Source organism: Lepisosteus platostomus, chromosome 5 (assembly GCF_059453375.1).
Source record: "Lepisosteus platostomus isolate fLepPlt1 chromosome 5, fLepPlt1.hap1, whole genome shotgun sequence".
Taxonomy (NCBI): Eukaryota; Metazoa; Chordata; class Actinopteri; order Semionotiformes; family Lepisosteidae; genus Lepisosteus; species Lepisosteus platostomus.
In genome coordinates, this window is record NC_142615.1 from 63,104,188 (window position 1) to 63,128,315 (window position 24,128).

A 24,128-nucleotide genomic window follows, 5' to 3' on the forward strand; every position below is an offset into this window, starting at 1 on the left:
GTCTGGGGAGACAACCTCTTTGTGACTCGTGGCAGCACACCAGTCACTGGACACCGCCTGACACAGACGGCAAGAGACACAGGACCATATCAAGAACACTGAATCTCTGGCTTAATCAATGAAGTTAATAAAAACCAGCTGTTTTCTTCAGCATTTAATCTGGTGTTAAGTGAAATGTCTTTCAATTTAAAACCTTGTAATATTTAAAATGATTTTAGGATGTATTCAAAATTTGTTTTGTCTTATATATAAATTAGTTAACTTAGTACTGACCTACTATTATGTTACTTGTCTAGAACTGAAGAGATTTTATGTTGTGTTAATATCTGTTCTCTTCCTGCCCTTGGAGCACCTGCAGCCCTGCTGTTTCTGTGTGTGTGTGTGTGTGTGTGTGTGTGTGTGTGTGTGTGTGTGTGTGTGTGTGTGTGTGTGTGTGTGTGTGTGTGTGTCCTTCAGTGAGACACAGAGCTGCTCCTATCTCTCCTCTCCTCCGCACTCCTGGGAGTGTCTTCAGGGAGAGGAAACAGTGATGTGGCTCTGATATATTTGGAGAAGACTGAAAAGGCCCTGTCGGGAGGTTCCTGCTCTCAGTCTGAAAAGGCAGTGCTGTGTGTGATTGGCGGGGCGGGGGGGTGTGTTGTTACTGGGGGTCCTGGGTGTTGAGCAGCAGCTCATTTGCCCTGTGGGCTCAGGGGGGAAGACAGGGGTCTCAGCTGCGCTCTGTCCTGACAACAATGGAGAGCTGCCTGTCCATCTTCTTTCTCGCTGTCCTGGTGCTACACACCTCAGCCAGTAAGTGTCCAGTCTTCTTCAGAGTCTTGTCCAGCTGCTTAAATGAGTCATGGGATACTGGGAGTCAGGATCAGTCTCTTTAGATACTCAGCAATCAGCTAAATAAACAGAGAAACCATAATTTAACCATAAATCTCTAGGTGGAAAAGGAGCACAAACTTAAACTAAAATAAAAACTTGCAATGCTGGATTTTGTTTTGTAAGATTAGTTTAGTTGCTCTTTATTTTTTGGTGATTAAATCAGGAATATATTTCATTTTCCATAATAATTTTAGTTTTCAAAAGCAGCACTTATAAATGGCAGAGTCAGTGACTCAGCAATCAGTGTCATAATGTGCAGAAAACCTGTAATTAATTTTTAGATGAAAAGGGTTAAATGTAATGTGAAAATAAGCTCAGGGTGAGAGAGTTTACTACTTTTATTTTAAACTGAGCCTTATGCGGTATTTATTGCTGATTTTCTGGTCAGTAATTAGTCAAGAAGGTATTTTATTGCCTAGATCAATTTTAGTGCTTTTTAAATTAAACAATAGCAGCAATAAGCACCTCTGCTGAGCAACTGGGACTTAGGATCAGGGTGTAAAGACTCATCAGTCTGCATTATAAATGGTATAAAATCTTTTAATAATCTGTAAATTAAAAGGAGTAATGTGAAAATGAGCCAAGATTCAAAAGCAGAGATTTTAGTGGTCATTTATCACAGATTGTTTTTCTCTTTGTAAAGAAAATAGTTAAATGCTAAAAACACTTTCAGTATTTTTGTAAAACAACAGCAGTGATAACCTCACTTTGCTGAAAGACTGGAGTTAGGATAATCAGTGTGCCTAATAAACTGTATGAAATCTGTAATAAATCTGTAGATGAAAAGAAGTAAGAAAATAATGTGAAAATGAGACCAGATTTCAAAGCAGAGATTGTACTGTTTATTTATCACAGATAAGTTCTGCTTTTAAAAAATATATAATAGAATTGATGATCATCACATCTCTACTGAGAGATTGGGGTTCAATATCAGGGAATTCAGAGACTCATCAGTCTGCTAAATAAACTGTACAGAAAGTATAATTAACCTTTAGATGAAAAGGAGTATAAACTACTGTGAAAATGAGCCCAGGCTCAAAAGCAGAAATTGTACTGTTATTTATCACTGATCTTTTTCTGGGTCTGTTAGTAAAGAACATATTAAATTGCCTCCAACAATTTAGTCTTAAAAAAGCAGCAGGAATGATAATTGAAAAGCAGAGATTATAATGTTTTTTTTTATTTTAAAGACTGTTTCTCATTTTTTTTAAATAGAAGGGAAGATAACTGGATCTCTGGGGCTCAAGATCGGGGAATTAAGAGATTTATCAGTCAGCTTGATTAACTGTGTAAAAATTGCAGATGAAAATTAATCTGAGAATTTCATATTACTTTTTACTCTATTTAATCTGCAAGTACAGTTTTTCTACAGTTTTAGTTTTACAATGTAAGGGGTAATGTGAAAATGAGCCCAGATTCAAAAGCAGAGCTTATACTGGCTGTTTATCACAGATTGTGGTAAAATAAAATAATTAATTGCTTAGGGCAATTTCAGACTTTTTGTAAAAGCATGGCAGTGATAATAACTGCACTCTGCTGAGAGACTGGGAGTCAGGATCAGGGTGTAGAGAAATTTGGCTTGATAAACTAAAATTAGTAGAAATTATGTGAAAATGCATGCAGGCTCAAAAGCAGAGATTGTGCTGGTTATTTATCACTGATTGTTTTCTGAGTAAAGAACATATTTAGTTGCTTTGAACAATTTTAGTCTTTAGGATAAAGTGGCATGGATGATAATTCCAAAGCAGAGATTTTGATGGTTTCATTTTAAGCACTGTTTAGTCATTTATTCTTAAACAGAAGTGATGATAGTTGGATCTCTGCTGAGAGACTGGAGCTCAAGACCAGGGAATTTAGAGACCTATTAGTCAGCTCGATTAACTGTTTTGAAACTGTAATATGTAGATTAAAATTAATCTGATGTTTTAACATTACTTTTTACTCCATTTCATCTACAGAGTAATTAGATTTTTTATAGTTTTACAGTTACAGTGAGCCCAAAATCAAAACCTTATAATTATACATTATACATTATAATCATTTTCTAAGTAAGTAAGTTAATTTTAGGTTTCAAAAGCAGTAATTGGTTATGTATCACAGATTGTTTTCTGTGTCTGTTAGTAAAGAAAATAATTAACTGCTTAGAACAATTTCAGTCTTTTTTTAATGCAGTAATAATAACTGTCTCTCTGCTGAGAGACTGGAGCTCAGGATTAATCTGTAGATGAGAAGGAGTAAAAATTAATGTAAAAATGATTGCAGATTCAAATGCAGAGATTGTACAGGTTATTTATCAATTATTTATTGTTTTCTGTGTCTGTTAGTTAAGAAAATATTTCATTGCCTAGAACAATTTAAATCTATTTGTAAAACCACAGCAGTGATAACAACCGGACTCTGCTGAGAGACTGTGAGTCTAGATCAGATAGATAGATACTTTATTGATCCCGTGAGGGAAATTGCAGTGCAACAGCAGCTTAACACAGACAACACAGCCACAGTGTAACGAACGATATAATAATAGTACAATACATACAATACAATCAGTACAGTGAGGGGTGCACCAAAAGAGTTACTCACAGTCCGGACACAAAGAACAAACTAGAACAAAACAGTACACAGAAAAATCGTATCAAACATAAGAATACAAATATAGATGTAAATATAGATATAGATATAAATATAGATGTAAATGTATTGCACAGGTCCCTGGCATATATTGCACAAAAACGGTTGTAAACGGGAAAAGAAAGAGAACAGATGTAGCAGTAGATGTGTGGATGCGTTCAGTCCAGAAACAGGTCACTGTCAATGTTGCACCTGCCCAGGGTGTTGAGAAACTCATCAGTTGGCTTGATTAACTGTATTACACCTGTAATTTATCTGTAGATGAAAAAGAGTAAAAAGGAACATGAAAATGAGCCCAGGGTGAGAGATTTGACTGTTTTCTTTTAACCTTGGTTTTGTGTGGTTTTTATTATTGACTTTTTCTGGATCTGTTCATAAGGAAATGAATTACCTAGAAATATTTTAGTTAAAAGATCAGAATCCTATTACTTAGAGATTCATCAGTCAGGTTGTTGCACTCTATAATGACTGCGATCAACCCATAAATGTCTAGGTGGCAAATTTGCACAAAGTAATGTACACAATTATAGTGTTTTTTACTTTAATTGAGCGTAGTGACTGTGTATCAACATTATAATCATTTTCTAAGTAAGTAAGTTAATTTTAGGTTTCAAAAGCAGTAATAATAATAATAATAATAATAATAATAATAATATTTATCTGTCTTATCTGTCTAAAAACTGTAATTAAAACGTAAATCTATAAATGTTAAAGGTGCACAATATTTAGCAAAAATGAACCATGGTTGAGAGACGTTACTATTTTATTTTAAATACAGCTTTGTGGTAATTTATCTGACATTACTTAAGAGATTGTTTGGTGTTGCTGTAAATTAATTGCTTACTTCTTTTTAAGTTTGTTTTTAAAAGCAGTGGGATTAATAATAATTGTACAGATGCTATTCAGCATAATTATACCATGAATGTACTTAAGCAAAAAAGTAAAAACAGGTTTGAGAGATTGTAATATTTTTTTTTAATTCTGATTTGTGGTTACTTATAAAACTAATCCTACAACTGGGAGTCGGGAAAATATTTCATTGCCTAGAACAATTTTATTTTTGTAAAAGCTTTAGATGAAAAAGGAAGTAATGTAAAACTAATCTAATTTTTGCACATACAGCTCTTGTTTTGTAAAGCAGCAGGAATAAAAACAGCAACCTTACCCAGCCCAACAAAGGAAAATTATAATTATACCTTAAAACTCACAGAAAAGGATTAAAGGATGATGATAATGATGATGATGATAATAATAATCATTACTGGAATCTTAAGAGAAACATACATGTGCAGCCATTCAAAATGCACGGTACAAACCCATAAGGCACACAACAACCCACTGCGGCATACCGCGGTACATGATTGGCAGGCCAAAATGGTGCACTCGTGGTGCATTGGTCATTAGTGAAAAGATTTAATCATTTAATATCTTGGCTGTGCATGTTTTAATCTGCTTAGTATTGAATATTCAAATAGAATTGTACAACTAAAGGGAAATTTTAATAGCTGAGCATAAAAAGAAGAGGAGCATAACGCATCTGATGATCATAAACGATATTAATTTAGGAACAAAAACATATGATATGTTATATATATGATATGTATATGGTTGGTATTGGTAGTTTAAAGAAAAAATACACACCAGTATCTCACTTTCTTCCTAAACATTTTAAGCATCAAAGTCTTACATGTGGTTATTTTGGAAATGTTTTTACGTGCTCCGTCTGACCATATTAAGTTTAATATGTGAACATTTAATATGTGAAAAAAGTGAATCCTGTTTTTTGTGGTCTGTAGCTCAAATCCTGCTTAACTAAAAATTAGAGACAAGAAGACAACGTTGTGAGGCTAAAGAAATCAATAACGATATTAATTCAAAGATCTAAATATATGTAATGCATACGCCTGACATTAGAGGGTGTGTCTGCTCACCAGCTTGGTGACATCACAGCCTTTCCCTCTGAATAGCTAGCAGGGACCTCAGAGGAGAGATCTCCCTTTAGCTCAGCTGCCTGACATAGCTAGCAGTGATGCTGAAGGCCTGCGTTCGAGTTCCCATCTGATTACTCTATTCTACTTTCTTTGTAAACATGTTTTATTTTTAATTTGACTCATTCATGCATGATGGACAATGATCTTGACATGCAGGTGTGGAGTTGTGCAGGTCTAAAGTAGAGTTATCCACTTCAGATTTAAAAGTTTATTAATAATATCTTCAGTGTCACATTAACATTGGAATGTTCTTTCAAGTGTAAAAAGAGGCAATACTCAACGTGTGTCCTCTATACATTTTCAGTTTACAGACCGTACAAGATCATTTATTATGAATATTGTCTATATCGCATTAAAATTGGAACGCTTTTCACAGATGTAAATCCACCTATTTTCTAATCACTTTATCCAGGACAGCTAACAGTTTCATCCCTCCCCATTCCCTCTGCCTGTCTGACTTCTTTTTAACCCTTCTGTGCCCGAATCACAGCGGGTGAGAAAAGAGAAAAAAGTGAAACTTACAGTGTACACAAAGATTCTAGGCTGACCACAAGGAAGAAAGTTCACCCATTTTTCATGCACAAAAAGTGGTTATTAACTATCGAAACCTGTTTTTATAGCTTTTAAAATCATGCAATGTCTAAGCAGAAACACATAATTATATCTCATTATTGAATTATTTTTTAAAAATTAAAAAAATAATTTGCCCAGCCTAAGGGCATTCATAATATTGTGGAATTTTCGGGTTCGGCGAGGACGGACACAGTGACTCAGAAACACGTTGAATGAAAAACGACGCTTTATGTTTCAGCACAGCCTGAAAGTAGTTAGTATTGTACAGTGATTATAGATGTGGGTAATGTGATCCCCATTAAGCAAAGTGCTTATCGCGCAAATCCTGCTAATCTAAAAATTAGACACAAGAAGAATAGTGTCTTATTAATAATATCTTCTGTGTCGCATTAACATTGGAATGTTCCTTATTTACAAGTGTAAAAAGATGCGAACGTGTCTTCTCTTAAACTCTTCAATTTACAGAGAAATTCCACCAGAGCCCCAGAACATTGTCCAATAATCCTTTTCTTGTGTCTAATTCTTAGTTTAGCAGGATTTAAGCTACAGTATATGAATATAGTTATATCATTATTAATTTCTTTAGATACGTGATTCCATATTATATTCCATATTAATCAAATTTAAAAAAATGTCAATATAATGTCCATAATATTTGCTATTTTAGTTTTTCAAAGAAGCCTTTCAAAGGCTTGAGGCATCTGTTAAATTGCCCCACTGGATAAGGTGTTTGGAATTAAACAAGTTTAAAAACTCTTAAGCATACTGTAGTTTTTGTTAACACAACACAGCTTTGTCAGTGAAAGAAATGACCGCGGGCACTTTTCCTCCCCCTCTTCATTCTCAGAGTAGAATAGTCTCCCTTCCCCCCATGGACATACTGACAAATGTTTTCACAGCCTACAGTATTATTTTAGAAACAGTATATGTATATAATTATATCTTTATTAATTTCTTTAGATCAGCCAAAGATCAGGCAGAAAAGAGGTCATAGGCAGAGGGAAAGGCGGTGACGTCACCGCGCTGGCAAGATAGATACTCTTTTTAGATACTTTTCTTCAGATATGCAATTCCATATTATATTCCCTATTAATCAAATTCTAAAAGTATGCTTTTGTTTACTACGATAACGAGCATATTCGCAGAAATACAGAAATACAGAAATATTTTTTAGAATCCGCTAAATAGAGAATATAATATGGAATTGATTATCTAAAGAAATTAATAACAATATTAATTTAAGGATCTAAAAGAAAAGGATCAGAAAAGATTCACAAACCAACACAAGGTTGTGAAAGGTCCGAGAGCCTGTTTGGAGTGTAAAACACTTGGTTGCAGCATTTTGAATGTTGTGCTTGAAAAGGTATTGACTCGTGAATAGCACCCCCCTATCCCCATGTAACGCCTCTCTAATGGTGCCATATTGAAAAAATCATTAAAAAATAAGGAAAAGATTCACAACCCAAAGCAATGTTGTATATGGTGAAGGGGCTGTCTGGCGTGTAAAACACTTGGTTGCAGCATTGTGAATCTTATGCTTAAAACGCTATTGAGTCATTAAGAAGACCCCCCTATTTCAGTGTATTACCTGTAGTGTTATCTTCAGAAAATCATAAAAAAATAAAGAAGTTTCAAAACACAGAACAAAGCTGGGAAAGGTCAGAGGACCTGTCTAGAGTGTGAAACACTTAGTTGCAGCCCTGTGGGTGTTGTGCTTAAAAAGCTATTGAGTCATGAAGAAGACCCCATTATCCCAGTATATCAATTCTAGTGATGCCATATTGAAAAAAATCATTAAAAAGCTAAAAGAGCCCAAAGCAAGGCTTGGAAAGATCAGAGGATCTGCTTAGTGTGTAAAACACCTACTTACAGCATTTTGGGTGCTGTGGTTTAAATGCTGTTGGCTTGTGAACAGCATACCCCTATCCCAGTGCATAGTGCCACATTAAAATCACAAGAAAAAGAGATCCACAATGAAAAGCTATGTCAGTCTTCTGTGTACAATTCAGTTTGAACATCATGGGTGCTGTTTTTAATATGCTGCTGAGTAAAGAATAAGAATTTTCCTACTGTCAGTAGTATTGTGTGTATAGTTCAGGTGGGTTACACCTGAAGAAGGCTCCACGGCTGAAACGTTGTGTTTTCTTTCTTCTTTTTTTTCAGAATGGAATAAACCTATTACTTGTAAGTATTGTGTATATAGTTGACCTTTACCTGAATGAAAACAGGACATGAAGAAAGGGTTTCAGAAATAAAAAAAGCTTTATTCCTGTTCTTATAGGGTTCCAGTTAGTGCGTAATCATGCATTGATGAAAAACCGGAAGTTTACAAAAGAGAATTAGCTCACTGATAGTTTTATGTAGAGGTTGTGAAAAAGTAGAGGTCTTTAATATGCGTTTGGTTTAAAGGCTTTCTGTGTTTCCCTTGCGAAGATATGGACATAAGAATATTCATGCGTGGTCAAAAAAATGGCATAAAAACAACATAGTGAAGGCTGTGAAATTTTTCACAATGTACTTTGTCCACACAGCAAGTGTTCTCGTAACTCTAGGAGGTTTCATGAAAAAGCTACAGGCGTGCCAAAATCCTTTTCGAACTTCAAGCTAACTTTACCCCAGTAAGTACAGAGCTGCTTTACATAAAGTGGCTGAACCAAACCGAAAGTAATGCTCCCATCGTGCTTTGAACTGTCTGGGTGCAGCTCGCTACATTGCAGTGCCCATTACCACTACAAGAACAATATAATTTTTTTTAAAAGGAAACAAATGTCAAAATGTTTCCAAAAAGTCCACTTGTGATACTTTAGCTGCTTAGTTACACAATTCCATATTAATATAGCTATCAAGTGATGTTAAATCGCTCCAACATTTATCTTTTTACAATAACAGCAAGTGGTGTTCTTACTGCTGTACTGTACGTATTCTTGGAAAAGGATAAAACGTTATAACTTTCAGTACAGAATATAAGCTTAATGTAACGCATACGGCCAGCATTGCAGGTTGTGCGAGCCGGCTTACCAGCGCGGTGACGTCACCGCCCTTCCCTGTGGATAACAGAGTCCTCAGCCTCCGGGCTGAGGGGAGATCTCCCTTTAGCTCAGCTCACTGGCACCCTGTTGAGTGAAGCTGGAGACCAGAGTTTGAGTTCCCAGTGTTGGGGGGCCAACCTGTGGCAGCAGTGGTGAGGGTGCATACCCATGTGAAGCCGAGAGTACATTAAAACCAGAACCCATGTAAATTACTAAGTTAAAGACTTCGGCACATTAAATATTTATGCATAATTAAAATATTTATGGTGAAGGTGGAAGGTTGTGTACTTTTGTCCAACTGAGCAATCTTGCTTTTATAAAATATACCAACTTTTTAATGTTTAATGATTAACATGCTGTAATACACAGTGTAAATTTAAAAGTCTAAAGAGTATACAACTTAAATTCTTAATTGAATAAAGAATGTCCCTCAGCAGTGATCAGGATTTGAAACCAGATGTTTTCTGGTGACATCTCAAATGCTGTACATGAGAGGTTAAGCTTAATAGCTCCACCTGGCAGTGATTCTGGATACTATTATCATAGCTGTGGTATTATGCGGTATGATGCAATTTACGCTTTACAATGTGTTATGATGCAATACGCCCACCGCTTTGTACCACAGCTCGTTTTGAATGGCTGCATCTGTATATGACAACAATAGTTTAACTGCCACAGGATACTGATGTATGTTATAAGACTTAGTTGTATAATGAGAGGAAATATATTGTTCGGGAATTAGGAACTTTCCATAAACAAGTTTTAGAAACTCTGTTATGTGATACATATATTAGAAAAGCACAATCAATGGTATGTTATTGAGTAAGGCTAATGACATTCAATAATTCATGTAAATTCATGTTCATATAAATTAATAATTTTAATTAAGTAAAATTAATTAATTAAAAGTTGAATTAATTAAGTCAAATAAACAAGTATATCTGTATCTGTATCTGTGCTTGTACAATAAACCTATCAGTTGTGTTTGTAATACGTTGTCTTTTATACATATTCAAATCTGTGAATCGTGTGTGAAATTTAGATCTTGACAGGTAAATGTAGAAATACATTGTTTACATATTGTTACATACAGAGAATGAGGATAAATACCTCATTTATATTTCAGCTCAACATGTGAAACACCTTTCTGCAACTTTGCAAATCGTCTTGTTGACCTCCACTGGTGTTTTTGTTTCATACTGCTTGTGCTGAGTTTAATTTGATCTGAGTTGAGAAACTTTAATTAGATTTGAGTGCTATTTTACTTTAGATGTTGCTGCTATTGTTGTGTGTTTAGGTTGATGTTTCCTCAATGTCTTTGTATTGGAGCACACATGCAAAGAAGCATTTCATTGCATTTGTGGATATGACCAATAAACTGAACTGTGAACTCTGGGGTTAAGGAATGACTGTTCAGCAAAATACATTAAACCTGGTATATTTGGAATAAAATATAATGGGTCTCAGAATCAATGTCTGTGTATTTAACTTTTTTTCTATGTTTGGAATATGTTGTGCTTTAACATAAGTTAATCGATCCATGATTTGTTATATATAGGTCTTGACAGGTAAATGCTAAAATCTGTTGTTCACATATTTCACACAAAGAATAATATAAACCTCATATACATTTCAGCACAACACATGAATCACCTGTCTGCCACTGTGGAAGAGTCTTCTTGTTGACTCTTGCCCTCATGTCAAGGTTTTGAGCAGACACTCAGGACAACATCACAGTAACACAGCGGGTGTTGCTATCAGTGTCTTTCCATTGGGTGAAATAAGAGATCACTTTATTGGCCATACACAATTTCTTGTATTAGGAATTTGTCTTTTCACATCCCCCAACTTGCTCTCCATGAGACCCACAGACAGGGAGTGAAGCTTGGGGTCAGAGCACAGAGTCAGCCATTTATACAGCACACCTGGAGCAGTTAGGGTTAAGGACCTTGCTCGGGGGCCCAACGGAGTAGGATTCCTTTGCCAGCCACAGGATACGAACTTGCAACTTTCTAGCCACAGGCGCAGGTAGACTGAACCCTTGAAAGACTTGGCTTACTGGTTTTAGACTGACAACTAATCAATCATCTTCTTAAAATTGGTCAGGTGTCTTATGGCAGCCTGGGGATGTAGTTCAGACAAAAATCTCCATCACAACATATACTGTACATCTCGTATATATTTCAGCACAATATGATGTGAAATGTGAAAAATCTTTCACTGTTTCTGTTTTGTTTTCATAACTAATGCTTTCAAAGTACAGCACACAGAGTGACACATCAGTGTTTAAATCTCTTACCTGTTATATACAATTAGTAGCAATGTAGTTACTCTAATATGATCAGAATGACAACTGTAGTGAACTCTGAAGTGACCACAGCTCCCAGAAACACAGGACCAGAAGTCCCAGCCTTCTGAAGTCACACAGATAGACGCTCCAGTATCTCACACACTGTCAGTATCTTCCTGTCACTGTACTTTCTCCTCTTCCCAATAAAAGGGACTACCAATCTAATCAAGCAGGTAAAAGACATTAATAAGACAAATAAGACAATATCAGGTATCTTTCAAATATGTATAAATATAAAAACATCCTGTAGACAAGTATTGTCTCTCTCTTTCTCCAGGCAGTGCTGACGTGAGGCTGGTGAATGGAGCCAGTCCCTGTGAGGGGACAGTGGAGATTCAGTATAAAGGAGAGTGGGGGACAGTTTATGACAGAGCCTGGGATCTGGAAGATGCTGCAGTGGTGTGCAGACAGCTGGGCTGTGGATCTGCTATTTCAGCACCAATAGGAGCTCACTTTGGACCAGGGTCTGGATCAGTCCTGCTGGGCTGGGTCGACTGCAGGGGATCAGAGTCTGCGTTGAGAGATTGTAGTAAAGATGAAGTGAAACAGTACTCCTATGCTCATGAGGACTCTGGAGTGATCTGTACAGGTAGGTAAGAATGGGGTTTCAGTCATGTCCATGATGGTCGACTGAGGTGTTCAGGGAGAAGGTACAGACTCTCTCCAGTCTCCAGCAGGGAGGGATATTGAAGCTCCATCGGTGATCTAGAGTCCATTATCATGATCCATCTGTCCATCCTCCCATTCGCACTGCTCATTGAGAGGTCAGACTGGTCAGGGAGAGTGATCTCTGTTATTGTTCTAATATTCCAGCTCATCGAGGGGTCAGGCTTGTTGGAGGCAGTGATCTCTGCTCTGGAAGAGTGGAACTGCAGCACGGAGAGACCTGGGGTTCAGTGTGTGACTCTGACTTCGAGAGGCAGGATGCAGAAGTTGTCTGTCGACAGCTAGATTGTGGGGCTCCTTCACAAGTCCTGAAAGGGAATCCGATCGGGAAGGGGGAAGCAAACTTCCATTCCGAGGTGCTCCACTGCCATGGCAATTAATCTCAGATTTTCTTCTGTCCAAAGTCAACAAAGACACAGGGATGCACCCATGAGAACTTCGTGGGACTGAAGTGTTTTGGTAAGAGCAGGATCATGTATTTCATAATACAGAGTCTGGGTGAGAAACAGACCCCAACTCCCATCAGTCATCTGCTCACTGCGGTATTAACACCGGTCATCAGACTGTCGTTCCCAGCAGTCTTTGCTGTAGTGGTGCTCCACTGACTTCAATGATGATACATTAAAGTCATGCTACCATGGTTTGGCCATGATGCCTCATCAAATCAGCCTTCTGATTCACAATAACATCTTGATAAGCTACTTCAATAATTAAAAGGACAAGATTTTAAAAATATGTGATAGGTAGTCCTCATGAGTATCTAATCGAGGGGAGTCAGCAAGCAGTTATTACAGTCCCAGATGATTGACTGGTGAGCTCCTCTTCATTTAAATTCCAGCTTGTTAGCAGGTGTGTGAGGTATGTGAAGAGAAGGAGCACACCAGCTCTCTGCAAGAGAGCCATGATCAAAGAGATTGATCGGCTTTGTTTTTGTATTGTTTTTTTGTTTACACTTGAAAATGAAAAAAGTCATCATTTTGATTAAAAAACACAAGTGCATCATCACAATGGATTTGAAGGTGAAGTTCAGAGTTATTGCCTGTTGTTGTGTTGTGAAGCTGTCTCTCTGCTCTCTCCCCTGTCCTGTGTGCAGGATACACAGGGTTCAGACTGGTGAATGGCTCGGACTCCTGCTCTGGACGAGTGGAGTTACAGTGGCTCTTCAGGGACTGGGGGACAGTGTGTGATCTCTACTGGGACCTGAGAGATACCACTGTTCTTTGCCAGCAGCTGGGCTGTGGGGAGGCTGTAGCAGCACCAGGACAGGCCTGGTTTGGACAGGGCAGTGGACCAGTATGGGCTGATGTGTTTGAGTGCCGAGGCAATGAGAGTCGTCTCTCACACTGTGCTGTCTCTTCATGGGGGAGAGCAGGGTGCTCTCATGGACAAGATGCAGGAGTCATCTGCTCAGGTGAGAATCATGTGTTTAAAACACAATAACACTCCCTCTGCTTACACACAGAAGCACACTATTACATTACTGTGTAATTTTCTTTCAGATTGCTACACAGATACAGTGAGGAGTAAAAATGAGTTTTATATTTATATTCATATTTTTTAATTTATATTCATAGTTATATGAACTTTAAAAAAACATGGTGTCAGTACCTAGTAACTAAAACCTGTCCAGTTTAATTAGTTCTTTAATCCAACACATAATAAACCAAGGGGCTGAAGAGAAAGCAAGAGTCAGATAGTGAAGGTTTATGGATAGTAAAGGTTGAACACAGCTGACACTCTACTCCACTCAAATATCACCAGTGATTCAACTGGAGCAGGTAAAGAGAGAATGAGGACTGTTTCTATCACATCAGTGCTGTTTTAATTGTAGTTTCATAAATTGTGTTAAATTGCTTCTCACACACAGCTCACACTCTGATTTCTCTCTCTGTGTTTGACAGGTTTCCCGTCTTCAACTGTTCCTTCCTCAGAAACACCAGGTATGAACTGGCTCTCATTCTGAATCTCCAGGGCTCTCAGTGTGTGTTGTGCTCTCTGTTAATCAGTTCAATCCCAGATTAGTCTATTTGGCAGCAGGTGTGTGTGTGTGGACTTTTAACACCATCCTCCTTAACTTCTCTCATACAGTGTTTGTGGGATCTGCAGCAAGTGCATCTACAATATATGAACACTTCAGTTTGTCACCTGAGAGGTACTGTTTCTGTGCTTTATCATAGTTGGTACAGTAGTGATGATTGTCACAGTCTGCTAAAAGAATATATAAAATTTATCAAAATGCCCAATTCTGAAATCTTCAAATCCCATTCCAGTTTTTAATGTTATTTCCAAATTCTCTTACCCTGCTGTGCGGAGAAGATTTTGACACCACATCTCCTAACTGAATATTTAAATCTATGAAATGTTTTCTTTCTTCTAATATGTGAAGTAGTTCCACAGTGTTCAAATGGATGAGATTGAGGAATCCTCCCATTTCCTGTAAGACCCACAGCAAACTGTTGTGTGTGTACTGCTGATCCTGTGGTGGGTGGACAGTCTTGACTCTGAGTTTTCAGTGACTGAGCTGCTGCTATTCACTCAGACTGGAGCCCCAGGAGACACACGAGATGCTTGTAATGCATCTGCTGCGCCCAGTGGCCTGAGCTGATGTTTATGTTGTTACAGCAAATTGTCTGCCTCTAGAGTACTACACTGACCCCTGACCCCTGACCTTTGCCTCTCTGCTCCTAGATCAGATATCCCTCAGGCTGGTTGGGGCAGGAAGCAACTGTGCTGGGAGGCTGGAGGTTTATCACAGTGGCTCCTGGGGGACAGTCTGCGATGACTCCTGGGACCTGGCAGACTCTCAGGTGGTGTGCAGGCAGCTCCAGTGTGGGACGGCCCTCAGTGCCACAGTGCCGGCCTCCTTCAGCCAGGGAACTGGACCCATCTGGCTGGACAAGGTGGGCTGTCTGGGGAACGAGTCGTCACTTCAGCGTGGTGGGGACAGCATGACTGTGGACACAAGGAGGATGTGAGAATCCTGTGCTCAGGTTGGGGAGCTAATAGCAATTACTCCCACATTGTGAATATGGCTTGCATTTAGAGTGCCTAGATGTGTTTTATTGAGTTTCAGCCCTCCAGTGAAGTTTAGTATCTAATCTGTAAACTGTAAGCTCCCAATATCAATGTTGCCTGTTGCCTAATAGGGTGTATTTGTCTTGGCCATTGTCTTTCATGACTTTCTGACTCAATATTTTCATCTTGATTTGATCGAAGAGTCTCTTCTGGCCAGATCCTGTGGGATCATTTGGTGTTGATTGTCAACCAGAGCTGCATGTTCTCCTTTCATATTGCTAGTTCAGTCACTCTGAGTGCTGCTGATGAACAACCAAGCTGATCTGAATGGTGTTGATGATCTGAATCAGATCTAAATCCTCTAATGGGATTTAAATTATCAGAGGTCCAGTGGAACATTTAATCAATTTTCAACTTTTTCAGTTGGTAGTGATCAGTCTCATCTCAACTTGTGCTGATAACATCTCAACGTTATCCACCTGTTTCTTACCAGTTCATACGCCTAGCTTTCTTATCAAGGTTTGTTTCCTTTGGCTTTTCCCGTTCTCTTGGCAGATCACACTATACTGAGGCTGTCTGCAGGCTGTTCAGGACAAGCAGAAGTTTACTACAATGGCACCTGGGGCAGTGTGTGTCAGAACGGCATGACTGACTCCACAGCTTCAGTGATCTGTAAACAGCTGGGCTGTGGAAACAAGGGCACCATCAGAGAGACAAACTCCAGGCTGAGCCCGGACCCCAAATGGCTGGACTTTGTCTCCTGTCGCAAACACGACTCCACCCTGTGGCAGTGTCCCTCCCCCACCTGGGGTCAGAATGATTGTGAAGACCGGGAAGTGGCTGAGATCACCTGCTCAGGTACAGAGTGAAGAGTGATGCTATCTTCCTCTTGAGCAGCTCTACAGTGATTGTCTCGTCATGAGCTTTCAACAGAATTCTTAGCAATGTATATCCAAACAAGTATAAAAATAAAGGAAATACTATTGTTGTTCTTCACTTTTTTCTGTGAGTTTGATTTTGTATATGATCATTAATCTTTGAAGGTCCTAGAAAAGAAGCTGACAGAAGTACTCCAGCTCCTCAGGAAGAGCAGCCTCAGCGGTACTGCCCAGGTGAGTTCAGTGTGTAAAACAATCAGAGACAGTGCAGCCCTGATCTGAGGAACAGTAACCATACAGGTCTCTTCTAGAGCCACTCAATACCTCACTGATCTCTACTACAGTCACTCAGTAACTTCTCTGCTCTCTTCTAGAGTCACAGAGCTGAGGATGCTCAGTAACCCCACTGTTCTCTTTCAGTCCCACTGGCTCTGCGCCTGGCTGGAGGCACTAACTGCTCTGGGCGGGTGGAGCTGCAGTATGAGGGCTCCTGGGGGACAATCTGTGACGACTCCTGGGACCTGCAGGATGCCCAGGTGGTCTGCAGACAGCTGGGCTGTGGGGACGCAGTGAGTGCAGCAATAGAGGCCTCATTCGGACCAGGGAGTGGCGCCATCTGGCTGGACGAGGTGAACTGCAGTGGCAGTGAGCTTCACCTGTGGGACTGCTGTCACTCTGGATTGAATCAGAGTGACTGTCGGCACAAGGAGGATGCAGGGGTTACCTGTACAGGTGAGGGGAGTCTTAGCACTGTAGATGAACAAGGTAGCAGATTGATGGAGAAGATACACTGAAGTTACAAATATTCTATAACTGTTTAATATCTAATTGAACCAACTAGGATCATCAGTCATAAAACTAGGATGTTGTGTAGCTCTGTGTGTGTGAATAACACTACTCTTCAATTCAGAACCTGACTTCTTCCATCTCTGCAATCTTACGTTTTACCTCAAGAAATAAATATATTTTTATCAGCTCCACTGTGGATTCAACTTGCTGTAAAAGCAAAGGAATAATAATGACAAATCTCCTATCTCTTTCACAGGTTTTTCAGAGAGAAGAGCCAGTCCAACAACAGCTACAGGTGAACAGAAATCCTCCTGGTCATTGATATCTCCTGTCTTTCTGTCTCACCAAATTCCCAGTGTAGCTGTAGTGTCTCCTCTCCTCTCTCAGTGATTTTCTGACAGTGTTGATGTAGCATCCTTTACAATTCTATGTTGATATTGGATTAACCCCGAGGTCCTTACACCTCCTGATGGGAAACTCAGGGAATTTAATGTGTTAAAGCCTGTATGAGCCCACTAGCACAACTCCTCATCCCTGTTCATCCCCTGTCTCCTTCTCCCTCAGGCAGCACCAGGACAACACCCCAGACACAGCCGCTGGGAGGCCTGTCCGTCTCACCCCTGGCCCTCCTGCTGATGGGGGCTCTTCTCTTCGTGGTGCTGGCCCTGTTAGTGAGGCAGCTGATCCAGAACAGGAAGCTAAGGAAAGGTAGAGAGGGAACTTACCATCCACATACTGACCTCTAGTGGCCATTACTGTCACACAGAACTGATCTATATTGGACTTCAGGAAAACAATCTTCTCTAAATGATCAATTACATTCTGTCTAATTTAATGTGGATTTTGGATGTGAACAATTTAGTAGGGTAGAGAAAATTTAGGAAAGAGTGTAAGTAATTACAAAATCTGAAGAAATTTGCAGATGTGTAGAATTATAACATTGATATGCACAAATATTCAAAAATATTTAGCAGTGAATTGATTTGCTTGTACTCCTTGTAACCCTGAGTGTCTGTTTCCCTACACAGCCCTATCTGAAGGAGCACTTGCCCCCTATCATGATGCCGTCTACGAGGAAATAGAGTACAAACTGGCCAGAGAGGGAACCTACAGCGCCCCCAGGAGAGATGAGTGGAGAGAGTGTTCAGGTGTGATTGATCTCCACCCTCTGAGGACAATCTGAGGATGTACACTTGTAGAAAATGTTACTCATCTGGTTTCAGACAGTAATTTTCTTTCTCAAGAGGAACGTCAAAGTGAGTAAAGAAAATCAGCACAGCGCTGTCCCTGATCTGACTTATAAACACAAACTCTGTTACTGTTCACACCCTGGCTTATCTCCCAGTAGAGGACAGTGAGACTGCTGTCTGACTGCAGGTATTAGTGATCTGTTCTCCTGTTCACAGGGAGATTCTTCTCTGACGAGCTGCCCTCTGGATACGATGATGTGGAGGACAGTGAGGGAGACCCAGTACCAGGTGAGTGGAGATGGAGTCACGGGACTCAGTGTGGTAGTGGGGGATCTTCAGTCCAGTACTCACTCTCACCTCAAACCAGGCTGACATTTAGAGAACTTGAGTAGATAATCCTGGGTCTTACAAATATGACCACATGTGTTTGTGATACCTTATAAACTCTGCTCATTGCTAGCCTGATCTCAACAGATCACAGAGGCTGAGCAAAACAAGACCTGGTCAATACTGGGATGGGAGACCTTTAAAGAAAAGTCAGGATGCTGACTAATTGGTGTTGATTGAGTAGGAGATGGTGCCTCAGGTTCAGAATTCAATACAAGTTTCCCAGTGTGATGACTGGGGAACAGTATGCTGTAGAAACTCTCTTTCAGATCAAATGTTAAATCACTGACCCTAGAGTCGTGCCTTAATTATACACCACAAAGCATTTAAAAATGCACTTCACAATAACCAAATAGAAAATGTGACTTACTTAATTTACTTTCTGTTTCATACAGACAGTACCCACAGACATCAAAGTGTTATGAAAGACTAAAGTTATTTTAGCTATGTGGTGAAGTAAGTCAGAGTCCTGAAGTGTAAATTGTCTCTCTGTGTGGTTCAGAAGAATCGATACCCTCTCTGAAAGAAGAGGCCCCGGAGTACTATGACGATGCTGTAACTGTACCTCAGAGCCCAGATGCCTTGTCAGGTGGGTTATTTCAGTCCAGTCACATGGAGAAACCCTGCACCAATCCGTCTGTATTATTGTGCTGTTTGGTTCCCCTTCCAATATCTCAAAGTGTGCACATCACTACTTTCTCTGTCCAAATACAGCCATCATTCACTGTTCAAATCTAGTTTTAAATTTATAACGGAAGTGAATAGGAGTGGAAAAAAAGGTTCCCTGATCTCCTGTATTTAAAGTCCGGTGTTTTAGTTCTAATATGATGTTACATCCCAGTGTGGTCCGTTTGGTTATTCTCCCTCCTCATTGGTTCATTAATTCATCCACCTTGCTGTATTACATCATTCGTGATCAGCTTCTTGACCGATCAGAACTCACCTTCTTCGGTATTTAACTTGGAGGTTTTCAGAACGTAGGGGACGTTTTGCTCAACTTCGGTTCTGCTCGGCTCAGCTTCAGCTTCTTGTTCCTCTGTTTTCGTTCGTTTTGCTTTGTGTTTGTGTTTCCATATGGCTTCGGCTTTGTTAGTTTGTGTTCTTCTCCTCCTTGTACTTTAGTTTATTTGTATTATCCTTTATTTCACCATTACCTTGCCCAAACATGTTATATCAACCTCTGTGCTCTTTTGTACCCCGTTCCTTGTGTCTACACTCGTTTTCCCTTATCTGAAGTCGTAGCTCACTTGTGTATTTGCGTGAACTTTTGTTTAAAGTGTTAGTTAAGTTTGTTGTTGTATTTAAAATCTGATGTGTGACAGTTAAACTGTGCTCTGTGTGGATCAGGAGAGCTGATGTCCTCTGTGAAAGAAGAGGCTCCTGAGCATTATGATGATGTCATCGCTGTGCCCCAGAGCCCAGACACAGTGTCAGGTGAGTTATTATAAAAAAGACTCAGGAGTACCCTCTGTACCAGCCCACAGTAGCCTTTGTCATTAGAAATGAGTTTCAACCTAATTTCACCCCAGCAAATAAACACTAACTTGAAAAGAAGTGCTCTCTTACAGGCCAGCCTGTGTCAGAATGACAGAGACATTACTGACCTGCTCTTCTGTTCACAGAGAGACTCCTCTCTGATAAGACACACTCTGAATACAGTGATGTGGGGGACAGTGAGGAAGATCCCACTTTAGGTAAAGGGGGCTACAGCCAGGGGGCTCAGTGTGGGTGAAGTAGTTCAGGTATGGGAAAGTTGACCCCCAGTAATCAATCTCTGTGCCACTCTCATCCAAGACAAAGAGACATCAGGCATTTTGCAGTAGTAGTGTCCTGCAGGGATAAATAACAGCCAATACAGGCTAAGAGACTGTACTCGTACAAGGTTAGATCTCATAGATCAGAGTTTCATTGAAACCCACCTACTGTCACACCCAGCCAATCAGATGATTGAGATTCGGAGTGAGGTCTGGGCAGAGCAAAGCTTTATATTCCCCAACACCAGGAATTGTGTTCTCTGACTGTGGAGAGAATTCCTATGTTCTGAAAATACTGTAGTTTTAGAGAATTTGTGTGTCATGAACAGAAGTAAAATCTGCACTGAATCAGGAATTCATCCTAAAAGATACAATTTTATTTGAAAAAATGCCTAATTAATGTTTTTAGATTACAATATTATAAAAAAACTATTCTATATACAATAACTAACACTAACAGCCATTTATATCAAAGCAGATCTCTCAGATATGTTCTATTACACTTGTAGTTTCTCATGCATGCTATGGTTATATCAATAAAATGTATATTGTTTATTTAGAATGCATGTGTGTCAGACTGTGATCATCAAGTACTGTAACAATTTGCTCTTACAATTTCAGATTGTTCCAGCAAATTAAAACCCCCATTCACTATACAGTTGTGACTATGGAAGTGTTTTTTAAAAAATGTAGATACACCTGGCTAGAGTCAACATTTCCAATTCTCATGGGCTTCAATGCAAGGAGATGTTAGCTAACATGTAGGGGTGTAAGATTCAGTGATTAAAGCAAACATAATGTTTACCCTAGTGAAGTTCCTGGTACATGAAAACTCCTTGTCCAGATCAAGCAGAAAGACCTCAACAGAGTTTAGTATTTGAACGGCTTTAAGAGAGCTTGCCATTCTGTTGTTTTTAGAAACTTTAATGTCTTGTTTAGAGACTCCCTTGGCAAAAAAAAAAACAGCCTCTCCTGGCATGTGGGAGCATTTTTAGAAGATAGGCTGCCATTCGTTTTATAGCATCCGGGTTCATGGAGAGGTGTATGTAGGTGCAGGTCATATTCTGTTTGGTTTAAAACAGCAGCTATGTCTCTCCTTTTGGCCTGTGTAGGTATTTTGTAAATGTTGAATACTTGGTGGCAGTTTGGGTTTTTCTGGGTGGTTAGGATGTAGGTCTCTAAAGCACCTTGTTTGTAAATTTGTACATGTGTGCTGTATGTTTATGCCATGTGTTGTTTAGTGTGTATATTGTCATTGTTAGTAAACATTTGTTTAACGAATTGTGCCTGAACTATTCCTTTTTTTCCCCATAGCTGTGCAAAAGATCAAATAACTCATCTTTCTCTAACACTACCAAAAGCTTGGGCATATTCTTGGCAAAATCTTTACCAAGTTTGGGGTTATGATTATTTTAATTATTATTTTATCTAGTCACTTCTGATATTCACCATTTTCATAACTCCAATTTGAAACAATATTATTTTAATAGCTGACTCATTTGAAAAACCATGTTAGTCAAGGCCTGATTTAATTAAAACATTAATTTTATGACACTATATATTTCCACACAGTTAATAAACAATTACTTCTTATAGATTTTAAAATCACACATATACATTTTCAAAAATACATCCTGTACCCATGATTACAAATGTATGGGTCTAATTTTAATTACCTCCTAAACCAAAAATATCAGCTAACAGAGTTATCCCTGTCCCTCAGCTGTCCACTGCCCGTCTCTTTCTGTCAGGTGTCCCCCACACTGGACCTGGAGTGGACAGGGTCCTGCCCACATTGCCCTCTGAAGAAGGAGCTCATGCCCCTGACAAGACTGACTATGATGATGTTGGGGATGAGTCTCAGGGAGAGGATGGGTGCTGTGAGACTGACAGGGCTGTCTGGGAGAAGCTCCTCCTGCAGGTCTAGACACAGAAGAGCTTCACCAACACAGTCACACAGCCTTAGAGCAGCTCTGAGCAAATGTTTATACATTTTATTAAAGTTTTGTTTTGCAATAAACTTTTTAGAACCATTTTTGGTATGTGCTTTCTAATGTTTCATATTAAGACCATCACAAATTAAGTAGCTCCTGGCCACTCACAATGATAATATCACCCCAGCAGAAAAGGAAACTTAAAGAGGTGTGACAAACTGACATTACAAAACTCATGATCATGAAAGAAAAGGCCTTTTTAAACTTGTTTCCTAAAATGGCATCAGAATGTTTTTGGACTGTAGGAGGAAACTGGAGCACCTGGAGGAAACTCATGCAAACATGGGGACAACATACAAGCTCCACAAGGATAGCACAGCATATCAGAAAATAATCACAGAACTCCATCACTGCATGGTAGCAGTGTTAACCACTGGGCCACCTGTAAAATAAGTATACTTCCAAAACAGGAAGAGAGTGTGTAAAACAATATTCTATATACTTTTACTCTGGACCTTTAAGAGTTAATTTAACCTTTTGTCTGCTGAAGATGTTAGGAAGCCTGCTTTTAGGGAAAAAGGGAATTTTCTAAAACTAACAAGTAATTATGTACAGGACACATTTCAACATATAAGCAAAATAACAATAAAATGTGTCTTAGTTTCTCTAATGATGTGAATTCTATAATACTGACAGAATATTGTACTGTATTCTATAGTCTGAATAATCACCAAAGCACAATTTAGGGATTTGGGTGACACTAACACAAGAGGAAGACAACATGGAAATCCACAAGGTTTATTTTCCAACAGTGTCACTCAATACTACATCACAGAGGCTGATCTATTCCCCCTCATTATGTAGACTGACATGCTTGTGATGAACTGTTCTCCTGCGATAATCAGCTGCAATCACTGACTTGGGCATGATGTTCATACTCCCTTCCTCTTCCAAGGAGGACTGAGACAGAAAATCAGCGACTCAGACTCTTTTGTCCACTCGCAGAAAGCCAAGACACTTAATTGCGAGGCTTTTTATTCAAGTTAGAAAAAAGAAACTTCTCTAAATTAAATTTTACGCCGCACAAAGAGAACGTCTTCCATGTGGCTGGTTAGCTCAGTTGGTTACACCAAAGTATGGGTCTGTTCCCTGTATGGGCCCGAAGATCTCCTTCTCTTTTGCCAAAATCATCTGTCTTGATATTTCTTTCAATGTTAATTAAAATGAGAGGTTGGAATTAGTAGCTCTGAGTGATTGAATTGCATTTTCAGTGGACTTTTCCCTCTACAGAGAGGTGTAACGGTTGATGGTGAGAAAGAGGATTGCAAAAGTTGGTTTGCTTAGTTGGTGTTATAGTGAGTGGCTTCATGGTATGACGTTTTATGATTTTTTAATATCTAACTATATGAACTCAGTCAATTAAATATAAATAGAAAATAAAATACTTATCTCACAACCCATGGCAGAAGTTACTAGATTGTTTTATTGGTATAATAATTGTTATACATTTATTAAATTGATATATCATCACAATTATTATATCTACCTCAAAACGCAGAGCCACTCAAGGATTATGTTGAATGCTAGCTTTATTGAACAGCATAGTGTAGCTTCCAATGAACATCTAACTGAACTAACTTAAACTACTTTCCTAGGAGCCACATAACGTAACCCCCCCCCCCAACACATATCCCCTGGAAATGGGGAGGTACAGATAATGTTCAGTTCCATAGTACACTACAGTTTGCTAATCACTAGGCCATATGGGAGCAAATCTTGCCATTCAGAATAATTTGTCATAATGCATCAAACCCTTTATTAATATTCTATTGCAGGACTGCACTACTTCGTAATAAAATAATTAAAAAATATTTAATCACGTGTTTGCCATTCTTATTTTATGAACCTTGTTTCTGTATTGAGCTCATATTTTGGAAACAAAAAGTTTATATAGCCACATTCCCATATTGGGAATTGAACCCGGGCTACTTGGATAAAAACATCTGATTGCTAATCACTAGACCCTAAGGGAGTATTGCCACACTCTACATAAAGTAAGCATAGTCTTTAT

At 39.0% G+C, this 24,128-nt stretch overlaps 1 protein-coding gene and 1 long non-coding RNA gene across 2 annotated transcripts; both read left to right on the forward strand.

Annotated features, from left to right (window-relative positions):
- Positions 1-687: 687 nt before the first annotated feature.
- On the forward strand, positions 688-12,495 carry LOC148670960 (uncharacterized). The gene is made up of 3 exons (XR_015936650.1): positions 688-792; positions 11,722-12,033; positions 12,258-12,495. It is a non-coding gene; the product is annotated as an uncharacterized LOC148670960 (long non-coding RNA).
- Positions 12,496-15,047: 2,552 nt separating this feature from the next.
- Positions 15,048-19,848, forward strand: LOC148670961 (antigen WC1.1-like). Its single transcript, XM_088631035.1, has 10 exons — positions 15,048-15,100; positions 15,681-15,983; positions 16,169-16,237; positions 16,424-16,735; positions 17,049-17,087; positions 17,357-17,500; positions 17,821-17,923; positions 18,203-18,270; positions 18,872-18,958; positions 19,717-19,848. The coding sequence occupies exons 2-10, from the start codon at positions 15,770-15,772 to the stop codon at positions 19,815-19,817; spliced, it is 1,137 nt and encodes a 378-aa protein (XP_088487161.1). The 5' UTR covers positions 15,048-15,100; positions 15,681-15,769; the 3' UTR covers positions 19,818-19,848.
- The last annotated feature ends 4,280 nt before the right edge of the window (positions 19,849-24,128 follow it).

Bases quoted from the DNA above. Each gene is read 5' to 3' on its own strand.
- LOC148670961 (XM_088631035.1), top strand. From the start codon at position 15,770: ATGACTGACTCCACAGCTTCAGTGATCTGTAAACAGCTGGGCTGTGGA. The intron at 16,736-17,048 runs GTGAGGGGAGTC...TCTCTTTCACAG, and splicing joins TGCAGGGGTTACCTGTACAG to GTTTTTCAGAGAGAAGAGCC. The intron at 17,501-17,820 runs GTAGAGAGGGAA...TTCCCTACACAG, and splicing joins GAACAGGAAGCTAAGGAAAG to CCCTATCTGAAGGAGCACTT.